Below are 19,876 nucleotides of genomic sequence, written 5' to 3'. Positions count from 1 at the left end.
CCTTGCATCCTATGGCAAGGCTTCACCCGCATTCCCTATAATACCATGATTTCCTACCTGGGTATTTTTCAGAGTAGGTACAAGGTTGTTTGCTTAAGGCTGTCCACAACAGATGGCAGGAATTTGGGAAAACTGCCAGTGTTCCCTGTTCAAAAGCTGGCTCCTAAAGCTTCAGGAGACAGCCATTAGCATCTTCGCTTGCAACTGTTGCATAAAGAACTGACACAAAAGGTACACAGAGGTGGTTACTCAGGCGTGCAAGATTTCTAACTCGCAGAGGATAAGTGCTTGCTTTTTACCAGAACAATTAGGACGCATTTTGAGCAGCAAAATGTACAGGGTTGGTTGACAATGCTCGCCTGCAGCTTTCAGAGGTTTTTCCATTAGCATGAAAGGAGCCTGTGCCTCCTCCTCCTTCCCCCTCTCCCAATAAACAAGGAAATCTCAATTTCTGCCCCAAAAGAACCCTAACGCCAAGGATGCCTCGAAGATGCCACTGGGTTGGGGACACTGAGCTCCTCCCACCAAAGCACAGGATGCTGGGGAATAACCAGTGACACTAGAGATGAAAAACCATGGAGAGGGGGAAAAGAGGCCCATGAGGTAGCAGGAAAAGGATGGGGTTTGCATCCAGAGCATCCCACCTGCCCGCCAAGCTGCTGAACACTCACCACCTGTCTGCTTCTGGTTTGGAGCTAACAGCTTGAAAACTGGTGTGCAATATCAAACTCTAAATCAGTGCTTCCCGCTGACATGCCATATGCCATCATGTACTTCAGTAGTCACCAAAAGTGTTAACAGCGATTACTCAGAAATTATTACAGTTTAGTCAAGCAGAGAATCCAGACTCAAATCTTCCAAGCTACTTCTTTATAAACTCTATTTCCCCACAAATTTTCCAGCTTATTTTACACTCTTTGCCTATTTTAATTTTCTTTGTTTTAAAAAGACAGGTTTGATTACCGAGGTGTTCACCTGCAAATGCTGTTCTGAGGGGCGATCACGGAGCTAAAATTCAAAAGGTACAAGTTACTCTCCTTCATAAACACTTCTCATTTTTTATGGCTTAAAAGGGATTTAATACTCCATTGAAATTCTGAACATCAGTACCTCACCTGAATACAGTTCCCAGCAGTAAATTCTACTGACTGCTCCCTGTTTAGTTAGGGATGAAAACTCTTGTCTAACAGTGATAGCTACAGAGTGCCCAAGACCACCCTGTAGCAGTTACTATTGATCAGTGCTGGGCTACTTTAATAAACTCTATAGTAATGCACAGAACGTAAGAGCCTGGCATTTGTGTTTAAGAAAGTATTCAAACAGTGGAAGATCACCTGGAAAAATGGACCGAACAGCTCCAAGGAAAACTGGGAATGCTATGTCCAGTAGTACATGGGAACAGAGAGGTATGGAGGGGGACTGAGCATCTCCTAGATTGCCCCAGGATACACAGCAAGAAGACACAGGAAGAAATAAGAGATGATGCTCTTGGATACATCAATGGAGAAAACACAACCTTCTCAGAGTGAATTTCATCACACAATCGTGCAAGAGACTGCAAAGCACAAGGATGAGGAAGGCTGGCAGAAGGCTCCAGCAAGAGACAGGATTCCCCATGGTAGCCACTGCCAGAATAGGGATGAAGGCGTACATGCTGGGTAAGACAGGGACACTGGCTATAAGGTACCCCATGGTCTGGGAACTAGCCTAGCTTATCCTTGTGCCCTGTAGGACAACAGCAATGCAAAAACTAAGTCTTAGAGGGAGGCTGAAGCTCTTGTGTTATTACTGCAGATTTCATCACACGCCGCTGAACTTTGCAATACATGAAACCATAAAATGTACTGAAGAGAGTTCAGCTGAAGGACTGCATCTAAATTAATTTTTCATACTCAGAGGATATCCAGGCAAGCTTCCTAATCCCAGCCTTCCCCATCGGAGAGCTCTCTGTAGGCTTCTTCCTCACCTGCATGGTAATATTAAGAGCTAGAGGTGAGCAGCTGAAGTGTTTTACACTAAGGGAGCCACGACTGCTCTGAGATTGCAGCCGGTCAGGATGCCACCTTCTGTCACCTTCTCTCCAGGCTTGTCCCAGGGTGGATGCCTGGGTTGGGAGACAGGACACAGCCTGTTTCCAGGGGGCTGCAGGAAAGGGCAGTGTAACATGATGCTGTTGGCACCCCAAGGTTTAAGGTCCCTTCCAACCCAACCCATTCCATAATCCCCAAATGCTACTCAAGCTCCTTCTCCTGCCCCAGCCTCTGACTGCTCTTCCACCCAGGCACAGCATCTTCTTGGTGTTTCCTTGCTTCAGCAGAAGCAGGGAGACTCTCCTGTCTCCTGATGCTCTTTAGAGCGCTTCACCACCACACCTGGGAAGAGCATCCACAGGAAACCAATCATGGTACAAGAGTCCCTGGGTGCCCAATGCGGATAAAAATCTGCTCCAAAGAGGCTTTTTCAGCTTGCTGGTAGGCTGAAACACGTGTGTGAAGGCTCACATCACTCAGCGCTGGAAAACTCTTTTATTCAAGTTGATGCACAGAAGTAGATTTACAAAGAAAACACATTTTAGTGCATATTCCCCCCCCCCAAGAATTGAAGATAAAAATAAGGGAGCAGAAGGAAGAGCCCATTCCTGTGGGTTTTCTCCAGTGGCAGAGGCAGACCTGCACTGACACAGGCTCTCCTTGGATGAAGCAAGCAAAAGTAATTAATCAAGTAGGAATTATTTAGGCACTAATTAAAATACCCAATCAATCAGAACTTCTTCAAAGCAGTCAGCTTAAAATAAGGGCAATAACGCCCAAGCTGAAAATGGCCTAGTTTGGGTTTATTTCATGCTTTCCACCCAATACCGACTGCCTGCCAGGCTGTCCATCATGCTGGACCCCTGGACTGGATCCTGGATTGAAACGGCTGAGAAGATCCCTTATCACACAAGCAATATACAGAGAAGTGCAAATCAGCCTAAAATAAGGGCATGCCAGTTCTCTCTGGTTTATGCTCACAAAATCTACTTTACCATTTACCTGCTGCTGTATCCATCAGCAGCACAGAGCAAAGACTGTGGCAAACACAGAGTCAGTGGGAGCTGTGACACATGGCACCGGCTTGGCAAATACCTGCTCAGGTAACCTGTCATCTGCTGTCTAAAGCTGGGGAGAACTCAAAGTACTATGGTACAGAGGAATAAAAAGGTTTCAGCTGGTACCTGCTACAGGTGCTGGATTCCTAGGAACACCCTTTACTGACAATAAGGGATTTCCATCATTGAGTTCCTGCTTTCCTCGGAGATAACTAAACTGCCAGTGGAAATAGAACAGCACTAAACCAATAGCTCATGTTTTATGTATTCTGTGCTTTTCGTTATGAAACATCCAAGGTTTGCTTTTCCCTCCTGTAGCAAGTACCAAGCCAAATACAATAACAGAAGGGAAAAATCAGAGCAGCATCTTTCAGAGTGCTCAGGAGTTTCCTCACGCCCCATTACCTATCACTGATCTCAGAGCAGATGATGTATGTCGATGTTAAGTGGTTTGGGGGTTTCCTTAAACCTTTAAAACCAGATTAATTCAGGTGCTAACGTGTACCTTAGACACAACTTCATGCAGGATATAAAGGCAGGGCTTACAGAAACTAAATCATAGATAAATCTCCAGTTTACTCAGTATTTGAAATATCCCAATAGGGATAAACCTCACTCAGCACAGCTTCAGACACTTCCTCCCACAAAAGCCCTTTCAGACCAACAGTAAGTTAGAACATCATTTTTACAACAGTTTAAAGTGCTTTGTTCAACACACTAAGCCAGATTTTTACCTTCCTTAGAACAAGAGTTTTTAGGTTTTCCAACTCCATCATTCAAAATCAGAATACAAACGTTATTCGCTCTGTTGCCAAGGCACAAGTTACAGCCATCTATAGAGCCTGAAAGTAACTTTCAATGCCCCTCCAAAATCTCTTCCTGCATTTCAACTAACTATTGATACTGCTTTTTAAAACAACACAAACATTTGCGATCTTATTCTCATTTCCTTTTAACTTATCGATTCCAGATAGGTTTTGCCATCAGGCATGCCTCTGAACTTGGGTAAAGCCACTCTGGGTTTTCATACTGTGGGATACAGCCCGAGTGTCCTGACATTGGCACTAATGATGCTCTTCTCTGTGCTGCTCTCATTCTTTTATCCTGACTTACATTGGGGGGGGGGGGGGGGGGGGGGGGGGGGAATGGGATAGAATAATATATAAGCAGGAAAAATCCTAACAGTAAAGAAAAAAAGCTACACAAGAAATACAATATTCCATAGGAAATACATACAAAGGTTTTGCATTCCCAGATCAATACGCTTCATGAAACATTTTGCAGATGTGGCTCCAGGCTGTTTTCTGATCCAATGAACATTATGAGATGATGTGAGCAAAATGTCACTAAATAGGTTAAAGATATCTGGATGTGCAGTAATTCTACCTGATTACTTGGAAATGTCAGAGCTCTCCAGCTCCTGGTTGGGGATGATGGCTTTTTCTGGAGCCTTTCTGAGGAGTAAGGAGACAAGATTTGGGGATTCAAGGCTGCTCCTTTCTCAAATCAGGTTCCCTTTGTCAAGTGCTCTTTTGGGATAACTGTTAGCATTTTATGTACGTTAATGTCAGGAAGATTAAGTTGTACTACTACACTCCCAGAGCTTAGGTTACCAAAGACATTCACTTATGTAGATGAGACAGTACAGATCAGATGCCTTTACAAACTAGATCCACTCTCACGGCCAGAACAATATTGAACAGGATAATGAAGCATTTCTGAAACACTCCTCCCATTATGATCTCTTGGTATTGGATGATCATAAGGTCCTTTCCAATCCTAACTATTCTATGATTCTATAATTCAGCCCAATGCAGAAAATTAAAAGGAGAGGGAGGGGGGGAAAGGCAATAGTGTTACTGAAACCACAAAGAAAAACTCTTTGGATCATTTCTATTCATTAGCAAATAGCCATCAATTTGAGCAAGTGCCGAAATCTGACTCCAGAAAGAATATCTGTCAAAAATGCTATCAGGCCAGAAAGGCTGCCCATGCCCAAGCCACCTCTTGGAAAGGAAAACAAAGGCTTTCAGCTTTAGTAGAGCCAAAGGAATTAGCTGTAACTGATGAGCCCGAAGCCGCAGCCTGTTCACGTTTCTAAAGTGAGCCCAAAGTAACTGCACTGCGATTTTCACCAACCCATTATGCAAAATAAAACCCAGCTGAAAGCCAGTTTGAGGCCACAAAATGCCTTCATTATCTTTCACTTCTGTTTCAGTTAAAAACGCAGCCAAAATCTCCTGGGTTCGGGGAGGTTTTTGTCTTAATGGCCTTTTACTTCCTCGGCACTGCACAGCTTCAGCAAGATGCGCTGCCAGTTTGTTTGGACCTAACAAGCTCTTTTACCATGAAAGCAAACTACAATGTGTCCAGGAATATTAAGCGTTCTCCACAGGGCCCTGTTGTGCAGGGACTCCAAGGGTGACTGCCAAATTAGGAGTCCAAGACAGATGTTTTCCAGATGTGCTAAGTGTCTCACATCCATGTTAGATGTGGAGCTCTTCCAGAACGCTACCCAAGTTGTGCCTGCTGTGTTTAGATAGGCAGTCCCCTGAGTTTCTGCTTCGGGGAAAAAGCCACATCCCTCCCATATCTCCAGCAGGGTGAAGAATCCAGTGTGATGATAACCACTGTATGGAACAAACTGGAAAGCAATGGGAGCTGTGGATGAGAAGCGCAGCGCTGTGTGATTCCTCCACTGTGCTCCAGGACCCAGCCAACTGAGCAAACCACATGAAAACCATCCAGCATCAGAAACCTGCAGATGATCAATGGCTTCAGCAGGCTGATGCTTTGGTAACACAGATTGCTCTGTTCTCGGGACAGAAAGGAAAGTGCAGGCGGCAGATGCCAAGCCAGCAGATCAGCAGCAGACATGAACCTGCCGCCCCTCAATCAAGGGCTATGTCTATCAGAGTACATGACCTGAAGAAAACCTCTTTGCTGTTATTTAGAGCATGGATTTTATGCTCTAAAGAGTAAGCATTCCTTACTCCGACCTCCTTTTTCCCAGGCAGGCATCCCCAGTGCCAACTCACCAATGGTATTGAGCTACTGGGAAAGAAGAGCTCCCTTTCCCCACACCACTGATGCCTCTGTACACCTTAAACCATGGAGTCTTTGGGAGGGAGATGATCCTCCACACTGAGTGAACAGAAATCTCCCCTCCCCATGCAGGAGCATCCCTGAAGCCCCTGCCCAGAAGGACCAGAGCATGTAACGCAGCAGAACCCAGACTCTGGTTAGCTTTCAAAACCCTTCACATTACATGGGACTCCCCACACAAAAACCTTTATTTTTACTACATCTTTCCCTCTAAAAAGCCTTAAGTGCAGGTCTGATCCATAAAAAAGGGCCCAATATCAGAGATTCCTTCAAGCCTACAAGTGGTTTTGCCATTGCTACCGGTTTACCTACAAGGCACCCAGGTGCTGTGCTGAGGGTTAGCCACACACAGCCATCTATCAGCCCTTGGATGAGTTTATTCATGGGCAGGTTCTGAGAATCACATTTCCAAACAAGATTTGCTTTAATTGGCTCTGCTGCTCCTCCCAGAGGAGCACTAAGATGGGGCTTCCACAGCACGTAACTGCAAATACAAAGTTAAATCCAGATCTCCACTAATATTCGGGAACATTCACTTCCTGGCGGCGTTCCTGTTAGTAAACCAATCTGCTAAAATATTCATGAATAGCAAGCGAAAGGGCCATGGCCACAGCCAAAATGCTTACGTATGAAAATACAGCTAAATATTCACTGCGAAGGTTAACACAGGGTTTGGATCGCTCTAGATTTAATGAGGGGAAAAAAGCCTATGATAACGCCTGGCAATCAGTGCCATGGTCTCCAATGGAAAACCGCTGGTGAGGAGGGGGACTGGTGTTGGAGAAGGGCCCCAGGACTGACCTGAGCCCACGGGGTTCTTGCACATGCGACAGCAAAGCCTTGCCCAAGCTCTAATAGCAAAGCAAAAGCCCTGTGTATGTTTTGGAAGCGCTCAAATTCTTTCCCTTGAGCTTCTCTGCATCTCGATCACAACCCTCTGAGCAGGATAAATAAATAAACCCCCCCTAGAGCTTCAGATATTACTCTGAAATAATTCATTTGCTAAACTCTCAATTGAATTGCCAGGGCGGCAGCCAAAAAGCAAGCAATGAGGGAAGAGGAGAACTCGACAGACCCTGATTGCAGTCATTGCAGGGAGAGACAAGCCCCATGCATTTTACACGTCCAACCTCTTACAGGAGAGCCTTTGTTTGTTGTTTCAGGGAAAACAGCCCTCACTCAAAAGGAAAATGAATGTCTGCCTTTGGACTTGACACGCCAATAGGGTTTTTACTATGGAAGTTCCATTTCAATATCGCCATGAGCAGGTTCCTCCCTCCACATTGTGCGGTCCTCTCCTCCTCTGGATTTTTAACAGAGAGGAGTGAGCTGGGGCTTTCTCCATCACACACATTCATTACCATGGGGCTTGCTCAGTTCAGCAAGATCACTACGTGACATGGAGGCTGCAAGTGCATTTGCAAGACTGCAGCATTTCCCCTCCAGAGCCCCAGACCTGAACTGAGGGTAACGCTTTATGTGAGCATGGCACCGGGGGGGGGTTCATAACCTGCATGTCCAAGACAGCACAGCTCCACTCTTCTGGACATCACACACCACAATCACACCTCTGCTGAGCACTACCTGCTGCACCCCTGCTTGGGCACAAGGATTCTGTGTTCAGAAGCCCCAAGCAATCCATGCCCCTTATTCACCCCTGCAAAATCTATTGGAAATACAGCACTTCCTATAGGAAAAAAATTGGAAGTGTTAGAGGATTTTATAGAGACACGGGCCCTAGAATTGGGATCATTTAACGAGAGTTCCAATAGGAGTATCTACGACCTTCAGAAAAATCACTGCCTCTCCTCTAGACTGCAATTCCTCCTCTGTAATGGGTGGATTGCTATTTTCCTGGCAGGCCAGGATGTTGTGAGATCTGATTCATTAATCTTTGCAAAGCATTCCAGGACACTTTGATGGGAAAAGCAAAATATTATCAGTAAAAGCCTCCCATTTAAATCTCACCTGGAAACCTTCCTCTTGCTTCTTAATTTGTGATTGATCCCCACTCAATTAGAGGTAATGGGATTTACATGCACACTTCAGCAGTGCTGCAGACCCCACAGGGAAGTGCCAGCAAGAGCATCAGTGCTAATTCACATGAAGCAGCCAAGTGACTGGTACCTGCAACAGAATGAGCCACGCTTGGCTGCTACATCCCTGGGCTGTGCAGTGACCACCCAAAGCAGCACTGGGCAAAGGGATGGACACTGATGTGCCCATCACTGCAGCATCCACCCCTATACAAACACTGCAATAGTGGAGCTTCACCATGCCAATTCCCCCCCATGAACCAACTTTTTATCCCCAAAATAAGTATTTTAAATAGCATTCCTCTGACTTCACGACACCTCCAGTAGGATTCATACAGTTCTGGCACCCCTGATGTAAGAAGGACAAGGGGTACCTTGGAGATTAAACACGGGAGACCGAGATGAGCTCTTAGGCAGAAGCTCTTCCCTGTGAGGGTGCTGAGGCGCTGGCACAGGGTGCCCAGAGAAGCTGTGGCTGCCCCATCCCTGGCAGTGCTCAAGGCCAGGTTGGACACAGGGGCTTGGAGCAAGCTGCTCTAGTGGAAGGGGTCCCTGCCCGTGGCAGGGGTTGGGACTGGATGAGCTTTAAGGTCCCTTCCAACCCAAACCAGGCTGGGACTCTACTATGAGCAAGAAGTGCCTGTTAAATCCTTGAGCAGAAAGAAAGCAAATGCTGGTGGAAGCTGCCACTTAACTGAACCTGCAGCACCCAGCCTGTTGGTATTCCCCAGCATTCAGAATTTCAATTTGTTCCATGGATTTTTATAGTGAGCACCAAGAAAAATTAGTATTTGTGCTGAATAGCTTTTAATCAACTGCTCTGTTCAGCCTGGAGAAGAGAAGCTGTGTGGAGACCTCAGAGCAGCCTTTCAGTAGCTGAAGGGGGCCTATAGGGATGCTGGGGAGGGACTCTTCATTAGGGACTGTAGTGACAGGACAAGGGTAATGGGTTAAAACTTAAACAGGGGAAGTTTAGATTGGATCTAAGGAGGAAATTCTTTCCTGTGAGGGTGGTGAGGCACTGGAATGGGTTGCCCAGGGAGGTTGTGAATGCTCCATCCCTGGCAGTGTTCAAGGCCAGGTTGGACAGAGCCTTGGGTGAGATGGTTTAGTGTGAGGTGTCTCTGCCCATGGCAGGGGGGTTGTAACCAGATTATCTTAAGGTCCTTTCCAACTCTAACTATTCTATGATTCTATGATTCTGAAGAGTCAGTCCTTTTTATCTTTAAAGCCCCTCTAAATCTCCTTGCCCGAGTGTGCCTTAGCCATAAAATTTCTTCTATGTTTCTTTTTCTACTTTCAGTTTCCAGCACCCTTTACCACAATCTAATCACTTTAATCTTTAATCCTCATCTTTACCTTTCAGCCTTTTCAGTTCTCTTTTTAAAGCAGTTTCTTGGTCTCTCTCAGGGTTTGTTTGTTGGGTTTTGTTTTAATCAAAAAACCCTTCCCCTCTGACTTAGCACAGAGATGGAGATGCCCCACGCTTCAAGCATGGGTTAAGCTCCCAAATTCCCATTCAATGAATATTAACCTGGTTTGCAGAGAAGTGAGGTGGACACTGAATCCAGACTACCATCAAATCAGGACAAGCATGCATCAGATGCAAACAGCACACACAAATAGGTAGAAAGGAAAGACAAACATCCCCTGGCGTACTGAGTGTCCTGTATCCCCGTGTCTCTTCCCACATCCTTTACTTTTATTCCCCATCCTACTCTATTTCCTCTGCTTTCATTCCCCCTCACAACCGCTCAGGCAAAGCATCAAAGGAAGCTTCATTATCACCTCTCAGCTTTCCTGAGATCGCTGCAGTGATGGTTTACCAGTGCCAGGCTTTGAGCTGGCTCAGCAGATGCCATCCACCCTAAACAACAGTGAGAGCTGCATCCCATTTCTCTGCCCTCAAACATAGCAAGCTGCGACTCTGGATGCTTGAAACTGAGACTATCTCATGCTACCACTGTCTTCTTCCATGCCACACAGTTTTAGGCCATGCTTTTCTATTTTCAATGTGTGAACAGTTCCCTAAACCCCTTTCTTAATCAACTATCACACCCTTTACATTCAGGTACCAAACAGTGCTTGATGATGGCATAGTCCTCCAGCAAGATGAACAGGCTGCACATTGCATTACCCATGGGCTTTGGTGACTGCAGTTCAACCAGAACACCCAAAGTTACAAGGGGGAAAGGAATTAGGAAGAAGAATGCTGACTTTTCATTGGTGGTGTTAAGATGTTCATACTGCTGCTGAAATACCCTTTAATTCCTTTGTTCACTAGTTGATACGTACTAGGAGGCTGTTTGGTTTTATGGCAGATAATTACGGCCGTGCACGTCAGGGCTGGCAACTGAGGAAGCTTTAGAGACCGATCCTTGAGATGGAACAGATCACAGAGACCAAATAAAACCATTCACAGGGGCCCCAGTCATGACCATGGTAAAAACCAAACTTTACACAATTTCATATTAAAACCAAAAGGCCACATTGCAGCTCCACCTGCATTCCCCGGATGGCCACTGCCTCAAACTGGAGCTATAAAACCACAAGGAACACTGGACAGGGATCACTTTAGAAAACATCCCTTTTCCCCCTAGCAAGGAGCAGACTGCCTCAAGTTCACATCCTCACATAAATCAATGGAATTTCCATAATTTATCCCAAAGATTGATGCAGCCTGTTTATAAGGAGTTAAGCTGTCAATCACATTTAAAGAGGATTCAGCCTGAAAAGCCAGGTAAAATTGATTCCTCCCCTAAAGACTCCGAGGAGGGAGCTGAAAAAGCAAGCATGGGAATAGTAAGGAATCCCTTTGGCATTCAGAGTGCTGAAGTATTCAGTGTAGTGAGAACTGTTCCAGCCCTACAGAGAGCAAACATGTTATCTCTGCTGTATAAAGCGTTTCTCTCTCTTTATGGGCCTTGAACCTCCTCATATATTTACACTGGACACCAAAATGATCATTATAGGCCAGACCTACAAGGTGAAGACCCCAGCTTGCCCCCCGGGGTCATTAACTTCATGCCTCCCATGAGCTCCGGATCTGCCTCCCTGCCACCAAAGCAGCCTGTCAGCAGCGCTGCAAAGTGAAATCAGCAAATATTAATTGCCAGCTGGGAAATCTGCCATTAGCTCACACTCAAGATCCTTTTTCCAGCTGGAAAGACAGAGTGTGATAAATGGAGCAGATTTCTTTGCAGTCTGGGAGCCAGCCGACAGAGCGAGTTTGCCTGTTTTGCAAGCACTAAAATGAGCAAAATACCCAACACCTTCCTAAGAGATGGCTTTGAAATGCTATTCACTGGAACAAATGATTTCTGGAAGTACCAGCACCAAACTAATACGTGGACAACAAATAAAGTAGTGGAAATAAAGCACCATCACCTGAGGCTGAATTCGTATTTGCTCAGCATCACTGCAGTGATTTATCGTATGAGTTATTAGCCTGCTTGGGGTCCCCCCCCCCAAGTCTGTAATTTATGTACATTTAAGCATCAAAAATGTTCTGTCAACATACAGATGATTATCATTTCCCATAATTAGAAAGAAACTTTCTGAAACTGGAGGAAAGAAAAATGAGAAGTTGAAAATGAAAGATGCCATTCAAGACCCCAAAATCCTAAGATTACAGGATGATGTGGGTTGGATGAGGTCTTGGAATTTAAACCTTTAGTGCAGGGTCAGACCAGGTTGCTCAGGGCTGTGCCCAGCCAGGTCCTAAAAGCCTCCAGGATGGATGTGCCACTTGAGGAGCCTGTCCCACCACTTGAACATCCTCCTAGGAAAACATTCTCCTACATCCAAGCAGATCCTCTCATTTCAGCTCTCCCCTTTGTTTCTCATCCTCCTCCCATACAGAGCAAGGCTCCAACCTCTATGCTATATGTGCCTAAATATCATAAAAGAACAAGTTATTCTCGCTCTTCCAATGTTCACACACACTTGCACACGTATGTGGTACATACACATACAACCCAGCACACTGCATGCACGTTCAAAGCTCATGGCATGAAATACTGTTCTAAGCAACAGTGAAAGGCCCCAACCCAGCAGCATGACTGTGTGCATAATGAAGAGAAGAAAGACAGGGATTTCTTTCCAAATTCTGTACCAAATCCATACAAAAATGTGATGGATACGTTAAATGACCAAAAAAATCCTTTCCCAAACCACACAAAATAAAAAAGAGCTTTGCTGTTTGCTTTGTTACCAGTTTAACTGAGGACAGACCTGGCTCACTCAAAGTGGAACTGGAGTATTTGATCTCTGTCATACTTTAAGGCCATCCAGTTTGTCTCTGATAACGGGGTAAACTGGCAGAGCACACAGATGGAATCTGCAGCATCCCTCAGCTCTACTCAGGGACTTAAGCTTTAATTGAACAAGCCAGCCGGGACCAAAACCCACAAAGCAGCCCACTCACCAGCCTGCCTGTACTCACATAATTAAACTATCTCCTGGATAGAAAACAAACAGAAAGCGTGTGCCTGCTGAGAGATGTACACCTCATATCCAGCGCGTTTAAGGTTGCTCTCCGAAGTTTTACCCTTATCATAAAGCTGATACAAACCTGTTGCTTAATTGCTTACTAAAAATCTTCTAGTCAAAAGAAAACACCATCATTCTGTGATTTACAACTAGCAGACTAAAGTACAAAGACATGAAAAGATATACAGCAGGTTACTCAGGAGCTACATGGCAAAAACAAGGGCTGAAGCCAAATGCTCCTATGGAGTCCCACTCTGTGGGATTATTCCCCCCTTAAGGCAAACTTTGCTTTTCTATATTTTATCTCTGCAGACAGCGGTACGAAGCACTTTTCATTTATTCATGCAGGAAGACAAGTGAGTTTGTTTCTTCCCTTCCATAGAGCTGTTGTTCTGCTGAAAAGCAGATTTAAGCAGTGCTCCATGGCAAGAGTTTAAGGGTTACTTTAAACTGGGACACCAGACTACTACTTTCTGATATCATTTCATGGCATGTTCAGGAAAGTAGTCAAGCGTGACATTGTATCATTAGGTATAATACAGCCACTGCAGAGGCACTGATTACTGCAATGAGAACTCATTTTCTTTAACGCTCTATGTGATAAGCAATGAATAAAAACCCAGGCCAGAAGCATCATTGTAAGAAGGTGGGATACGTACAGGAATGAAAAAACTGAGGACACTTTTTGGGAGTCAGGGGAAGAAAACTCCTCTTCCTCTTGGCCTGCTCATGTGCTGTCCTTCCAAATATGCCTTTAGGTGACCCTTTCCATGACTAGCTTCATACAAGGCCTACTGACCCTAGATCTAATTAACCTCTTCAATTCAGAGTGTGCTGTGACAAACTAACCCAGCTCAACCAGCGTTTACCAAGTCCATCCTCTGACCAGCTCCTCCAGAATAAATGAGACAACAGTAATGCTTTTCTACCTCCAAAGAGCCTCACAAGGATATATTAATAAGACTCTTTGAGTAGGCTCCTGTTTCTTCAACAGGCTCTTCCAGCATCATGTTAGTAAACGAGAACATGTGATGTACAGCTCTGTACACAGCCAAGCTCCTCAGGGGCTCAAATGCCCGGTGAGCTGGAGATAAAGGAATTATTTTCATATTTGATCACATAAATGTCACTGGATATATTTGCAACAACCTACTCCAATCTTACTGTAAGTATATGGCGTCGTATTTGACAGCGAGTTTGAGGTATGCTCTAGTGAGGCCTTTACAAGACCTCTCATTAGAAATAAAATCATTGATGACATCCTCCACTCCCTGGAGTTTCATCACACACTCCTGGCTACTGCAGCCCCACTTGACTTGTGACAGGATGGTACGTGGCATGCAAAATATTGATGGAAAAGACACAGGACCCCATCCCTTTTGTGGCTTGGTGAAATAATGATAATGGAATTTGCTACTGAACCAGTAAAACAGCTGAAGATGTATACAGCCTATGGGTAACCAGAACTGTTCTGGTTGTACACTCTCATTTCATCTACACAGCTTCTTTCCTTTGTCCGTGCCATTCACCTAAGTAGGGTTTTGTTTCTCACTGTTGCAACAAACTTTTTGTAATACCATATACTTTTTCTTAACATCTTTTGGCTTCTTCAAAGCCTCAACAAATGGACAGGATTGTACAGAAGTTATTACACTGGCAGCTGAAAGCACTGAGCAGCATACAACGCATACAGCGATGTTAATGATTTACCAGTTCCCAGTTTGATTACATTTTGGGTGGTGATGATACTAAGGAGCTTAATAGCTCCATAAAACATTGTGTTATGTTCTACAGCGTCCTAGAGTAAATCATCCTTGAAGAATTTCTCTTTTAGAAACAACAGCAACCATTCAGCCATTTATCACGATTACGGTGAGATGAGTGATGAAAGTCCTACAGAAGTATTTATTTTTAATGATGCCCTTACCTTTGAAGAAACAATCCTTGCTGTGGATAATGTAGATTTTCTTCCTCTGCAGGCAGGAGGCTCGATGCAGTTGACAATGATTCTCATAAAATTTGCCATCAGATCCACACACGGGCATGTAGCTGGACTTGCAATCCTCCACACATCTGCACTCGGGCTGGTTGGTGTCCTTGTTCACCACACACTTACTGCCCCGGCCACAGTACTTCTGCTCACACGATGCATGCAGGCCATCATCCCCATAAAGCACTGGGAAGAGCAGAAAAGATCAGCATGAGCAACGTTTGCCTAAAAGAATCCTGAAATGGTTTGTGCTGGAAGGGACCTTAAAGCTCATCCAGTTCTAAGCCTCTACCATGTGCAGGGACACCTTCCACAAGAGCAGGCTGCTCCAAGCCCCTGTGTCCAACCTGGTCTTGAGCACTGCCAGGGATGGGGCAGCCACTTTATCATGTATTTATTATTAGGAAATAAACCCTTGATTTGGTACCTTTCAATAACCAATTTCAGACCACACTTCTCCATTGTAGCAGCACAACCAGCACAGGAGCAGGAGCTACAATACAAGGCTTCCAAGGCAATAAGCTCAGCCCTTCCAGTAGCAGCAGTCTGAAGAGCATGCTCTTCACCTGTGCTCCCAGACCTCACTCATCACAACATTAAGCCATGAGCTGAAAATGTTTCACTGAGACATGATGGATGCGTGGCTGCTTGTTCTTTTAGCCCTTTGTGAAGCTAGACCCTAGAATAAAGGCCAGTGAGAGCACTTCAGTGCCCAAACTTAGGCCATGAGTTACATTCAGAAAGCAATTCTCAAAACCTACGCTCCTCCAGCCTCAGAACTCACAAGGAGCTTCAATTTCTGGCAGCAAAGTGCCTTAAGTGCCAGCACTTCAGCTTCTTGTATCCATGTCCGCATTCACAGTCTAACTTCCACCCTGTAAGGCAGAAGCCGAGCATTCCCAAAGCTAAAATTCACACAGGTTTCAATGAAAGCTCAGACAATTGCTGAGGGCTTTTGCTATAATAACCCCCAGGAAAGACTGTCACTGAAGTCAAGGGACTATTACAGGAAGATGCTTCTCGCTGTAAAAGCAGCTATCAGTATCCTTACACTCTGAATAATGACATATAATGAAAAAACAACTTTCTACTGCTTTTAAGAATTCATTGGGTATAATGTTCTGAACATTACTGTACTATCTGCTGTGTGATGCTATTAAAAGGCCAAGGAAGCTGCCCTTGTGCTATAACATCTGCTTCTGAAGTTTCCTTGCTTAACAGCTTGCAGCAGAACATTATTATAATTCAAACAGGACAGGGCACTGCCAAACAAGCCACTACTCAGAGCAATAATTAGCATTGTTCTCAATGAAAAGAGTAGCCAGAAATTAGATTATTCTATGCTAATTGGAGTACACAAAGTTGGGAATTACAAAGGGATGCTGCAAGAGGCATAATTAAAGCAGGAATAAACACTTTGTCACGCATAACCTGCCGCCAGCCTTGCAGAGCCTTCCAACAGCCTCTGGCTGTTCCCATGCCAGTGATGCAGGCTGGACCAGCAAATCCCTGTTGTCTCCATCTACCACATGCAGGTTTGGCTCTTGCCAAGGTTTTAGTGCTTGCTGGCTTCCAGAGGAAGCTCAAGTGGATGCACTCCTGCAGATGGGCTCCAGCATCCAATGGGACAACTCCTGCAGCAACCAGCACCACAACATCCTCCAAAATTCACCCAGGACTCTTCCCTTCAAAGATGCTTCAAGCAACAGAACAGTTCAGCTTAGCAGAGCAGGCTGGATCTCACCTAAAGACTCCCAGTCGCATGTAGTGGAGATGTGAGGAGCACCAGCACCAGCGACTGCAATCTGTCGATCCTTTCTTATCATGCTAAATTCCTTGCTAACATCGACACAGCCCCTGCCTGCCCAGCATTTTATGTCAATATGAAATGTCCCAGTGTTGAAGCTACGTTTCCCCTACTAGTGATCCAGAGGTTAGAGCCTGTACACAAAGACAAGCAGAAGTTTCTACAAAAGCCCATTTTTCTCTGTCCCTGTTAAGCCTTTGTTTTTATCACTGTAAATCTGAATGGGGAAAAAGTCTGGTATTGGAGGATTAACTATTTGACTCAATAACTCATTAAAATTCCTCCCACTTGGCAAGCTAAGAAATATTGACTTTTCCTGACTTGTAATAAACTAGAAGGTCAAAGCACCTCTGAGCTGTGCAAAAAGTAGTCCCTGGAAGGAGGATCTGACTGCTCTTTATTAAGTCCACTAATTGTTTCAGAATTTCTGGATAATGTCCTCAGGAATGCAAATCCTGTGGCCTCAAGGAGATCTCATTGCCAAGGCCATCCACATTCATGGGGTCTGCTCTAGATCCAAGCAGCACGAAGGTCTAGGCTTGAAGAAGCATCCTTCTCCTCTCATGGCAGGACCTACACCTGTACAGGCATATCGGTTGCAATGTGCCTCAAGTTACATGTTTTGGACGCTGCTGTTGATGCTAAAGATGTTGATTCAGGAGCTATTATTGTCTATATCGATGTAATTCAGTCACAAGTACAGCAAACCCTTTTCTTCTGCTGTCTTGATGACTAAAACTTTATCTCTCAGATCTAGCACCCACTGAGGACTGCACCACACATCTTGTGGAGGGTTACTTCTGCCTCCTCATTCACAGTGGGCTGCTTTGATTTAATGCATCAGGTCACATCTGGGCAGGCCACAGCTGCACCCTACCCAACAGCTACCGCAGGCACCAGCAGCAGCAAAAACCCTCTTGAAGCCTCAAGTCCTTTTTGGTGTTTTGATTTTTAATGTAAACTTAGCGTTACTGAAGACAAATGCTGATCTTGTGCAATGCAAATCCTACGTTTCTTTCATGATACACCAAAGGTTTGGTTAAGCACCAGCTTATAAAAAAAGACAAAATACTTTCCTACATCCACCCTGGTTACTATGGAGAAACCACAGAAAGCCTGTCTATGTTTATGCCTCATTCATTTTGTTCACAGTTTGCTCTCTTTTATGTTCCCAGATGCATAATTCCTGTTTAAACACACCTAAGGTGGGTGAGGGGTTAGGAAGGATAACCTGCAAACAGCTAGAAAGGAAAGACTTGTGTATTTGGGAATCCTGATATGCTTCTACTAGTCCAAGCCTTCTGAAATCCATGTGCTTGCGACCAGAATGTTAACATGGGATGTCTTTGCCAGAATCTGATAATGTTGATAGCAGCTCTTTAATTCAATTACTATTTGCATAATCCTTTGAAGAACTAAAGCTCCCCACAAGCACACTCACGTGTACAGACAGACCCTCTGCCCAGGAAGAACAGTAAGGGGATGCGGAACAGAATGAAGCCAGTGGAAGCAAAGAGGAAGGGAGGTACTGGATTATAAAAGCACTGTTGTCTTTAATAATTCATCCAAAGCAGCACCATGCACCATGGAAAAGGACCTTCCTTCTATGCATTAAGATGCCTTCTCGAGGTGATCCCATGGGCATCACCTGAGCCAGGAAGGACAATGGGTGTGTGTAGCTCAGCACCATGCCATCTCCATTCTTTGCCACATCATTAGAAGTGACTGAATTCCCCACTCCTACAAGGGTTATTAAAAACAGAAAGAGGAAAGGTAACCAAGTGAAACTCCCAACTAACTGCTCACAGTATTTATGAGCCCCGATGCACTGCATGGGAAAAGGCATGACTTGTTTGATTTATTAGTCACAAAGTCACTTACTCAGGTTAAAAATGGATCATCTTGCAAAACAAGCCACTTTTCAACACTAACTAAGTTTATCCAACATGGCTGGAGTCAGAGTTGTTCTACTGTATTAAAGCCCAGAAGGATGGAGAGAGGAAACCCATTCACATACACCCACGAAAACACTCCACCTCTCACACCTGCCTGCCTGCCCCTGAGAAATTTGGAATTCCAGTGGAAAAATGACAACTTGGTGCAGGCAGTAAAATAACTGAGTCCAGGAATTTCATTAGGCTTATTAAAAGGAAAAGTAAGATGTTATTGACACACTGGAGAAGTGTCCTCTGCCCATGCATTAATTCATAAAGACAGAGACCTCATCTACCTTTTCCACACCACTAAATAACAGAGATCAGACTTTTTCCTTTACTCCCAAACACAACCCTATTCCTTACTCCAGGAAAACTCCAAAAGCATTCAAGGGCTTCAAGTAAAAGCAACCAAACCCATCACGCCTATGAGCAAAGCCAAAAACCAAACGGCTCCATTGCATCGATACTCATAGAAACTTGCTTCTACACTGCAGAAAAATTATATTACTACATTTATATATAAAAAGCCACTTTGCCTTCGAGTTAACAGTGAGCTCCTGCAGGCAGCTGGACATCCAGCTTCATTGCTGAAGGGAAAAGTTTAGGTATTACATCAGAACTAGAGCCCAAACTGGAATCTTTAATTATAGGGCACTGGAGACTAGTAGAACTGAAACTGGAAGGTTCTATGCCAAGTTCTTCAAAGGCAACGTTGCACCTTGCAGATGTTGTCCCAAAGTAAAATCAAACCCTCTGTAACATGATAAAAATATTCAGTCTCTAATCTTAGCTTGTTATGTCCACGAGATAAATCAGTGAGGTAACAGTCACGAGCTGTTCATCCAGCATCTTGACATCAGTCTTCCAGCATTTTGCCTTTCCTACATTAAATCATCTCCTATGGTCTAAAATGTCACGCTATTTACTGCTGAAAAACATATATTGACAGTACATATAAATATATATACGCACCCACATGATGCACATGAAGTTGTACGTGTTTAACTAAGCATCTTAGAGCAGGACAGAGAGGGATGCAGCAGTTTTAGAAGAGGGAGACAGCAAATCAGTTACTTTCACTCATTCAGATGCCCTCCACGGAACAAAACACAGGATGAGGTGGAAAGCCTCCTCAAAACAAAAAGGAGGAAAACTTGCCCTGACGGCCACGTTATTTCAGGAGGTCTCTTGCAGAGTTCAGAAAACAAAACAGTCACCAAAAGGAAAGGAAAATCTACTCCAGAAAGGAGTATTGCGATGAACAGCTACATCGGTAACACCGGCACCAAGGGCACTGCTGAATCAGGGTCTGCAGTTTAATATCAAAGACAAACAAATTGGAATTGCTCAATCAAAGTTCAGGAAGAGCGAGCAGTGACTCTGCAAATAACACCAAGGAAACACTCAATATTATAGGAAAAT

The 19,876-nt window shown here is 44.5% G+C and overlaps 1 protein-coding gene across 6 annotated transcripts in view; it reads right to left on the bottom strand.

Moving 5' to 3' along the window:
• The window catches only part of FSTL4 (follistatin like 4), a 201,878-nt gene that overhangs the window by 121,577 nt on the left and 60,425 nt on the right, over nucleotides 1–19,876 (bottom strand). For 5 of the 6 annotated variants that reach the window (XM_061457080.1, XM_061457079.1, XM_061457082.1 and 2 more), the window contains one exon: nucleotides 14,648–14,896. In XM_061457080.1, coding sequence (XP_061313064.1) covers nucleotides 14,648–14,896 — 249 coding nt within the window. Of the gene's footprint in view, nucleotides 1–14,647; nucleotides 14,897–18,101; nucleotides 18,166–19,876 lie in introns of all 6 variants that reach the window. The other variant, XM_061457083.1, reaches the window with a different exon arrangement.

This window comes from Pezoporus flaviventris, unplaced genomic scaffold (assembly GCF_033815535.1).
Source record: "Pezoporus flaviventris isolate CSIRO_AGI_PZ_B2104156 unplaced genomic scaffold, CSIRO_AGI_Pfla_v1 ptg000023l, whole genome shotgun sequence".
NCBI lineage: Eukaryota > Metazoa > Chordata > Aves > Psittaciformes > Psittacidae > Pezoporus > Pezoporus flaviventris.
This window is presented reverse-complemented; position numbering and strand designations above follow the sequence as displayed.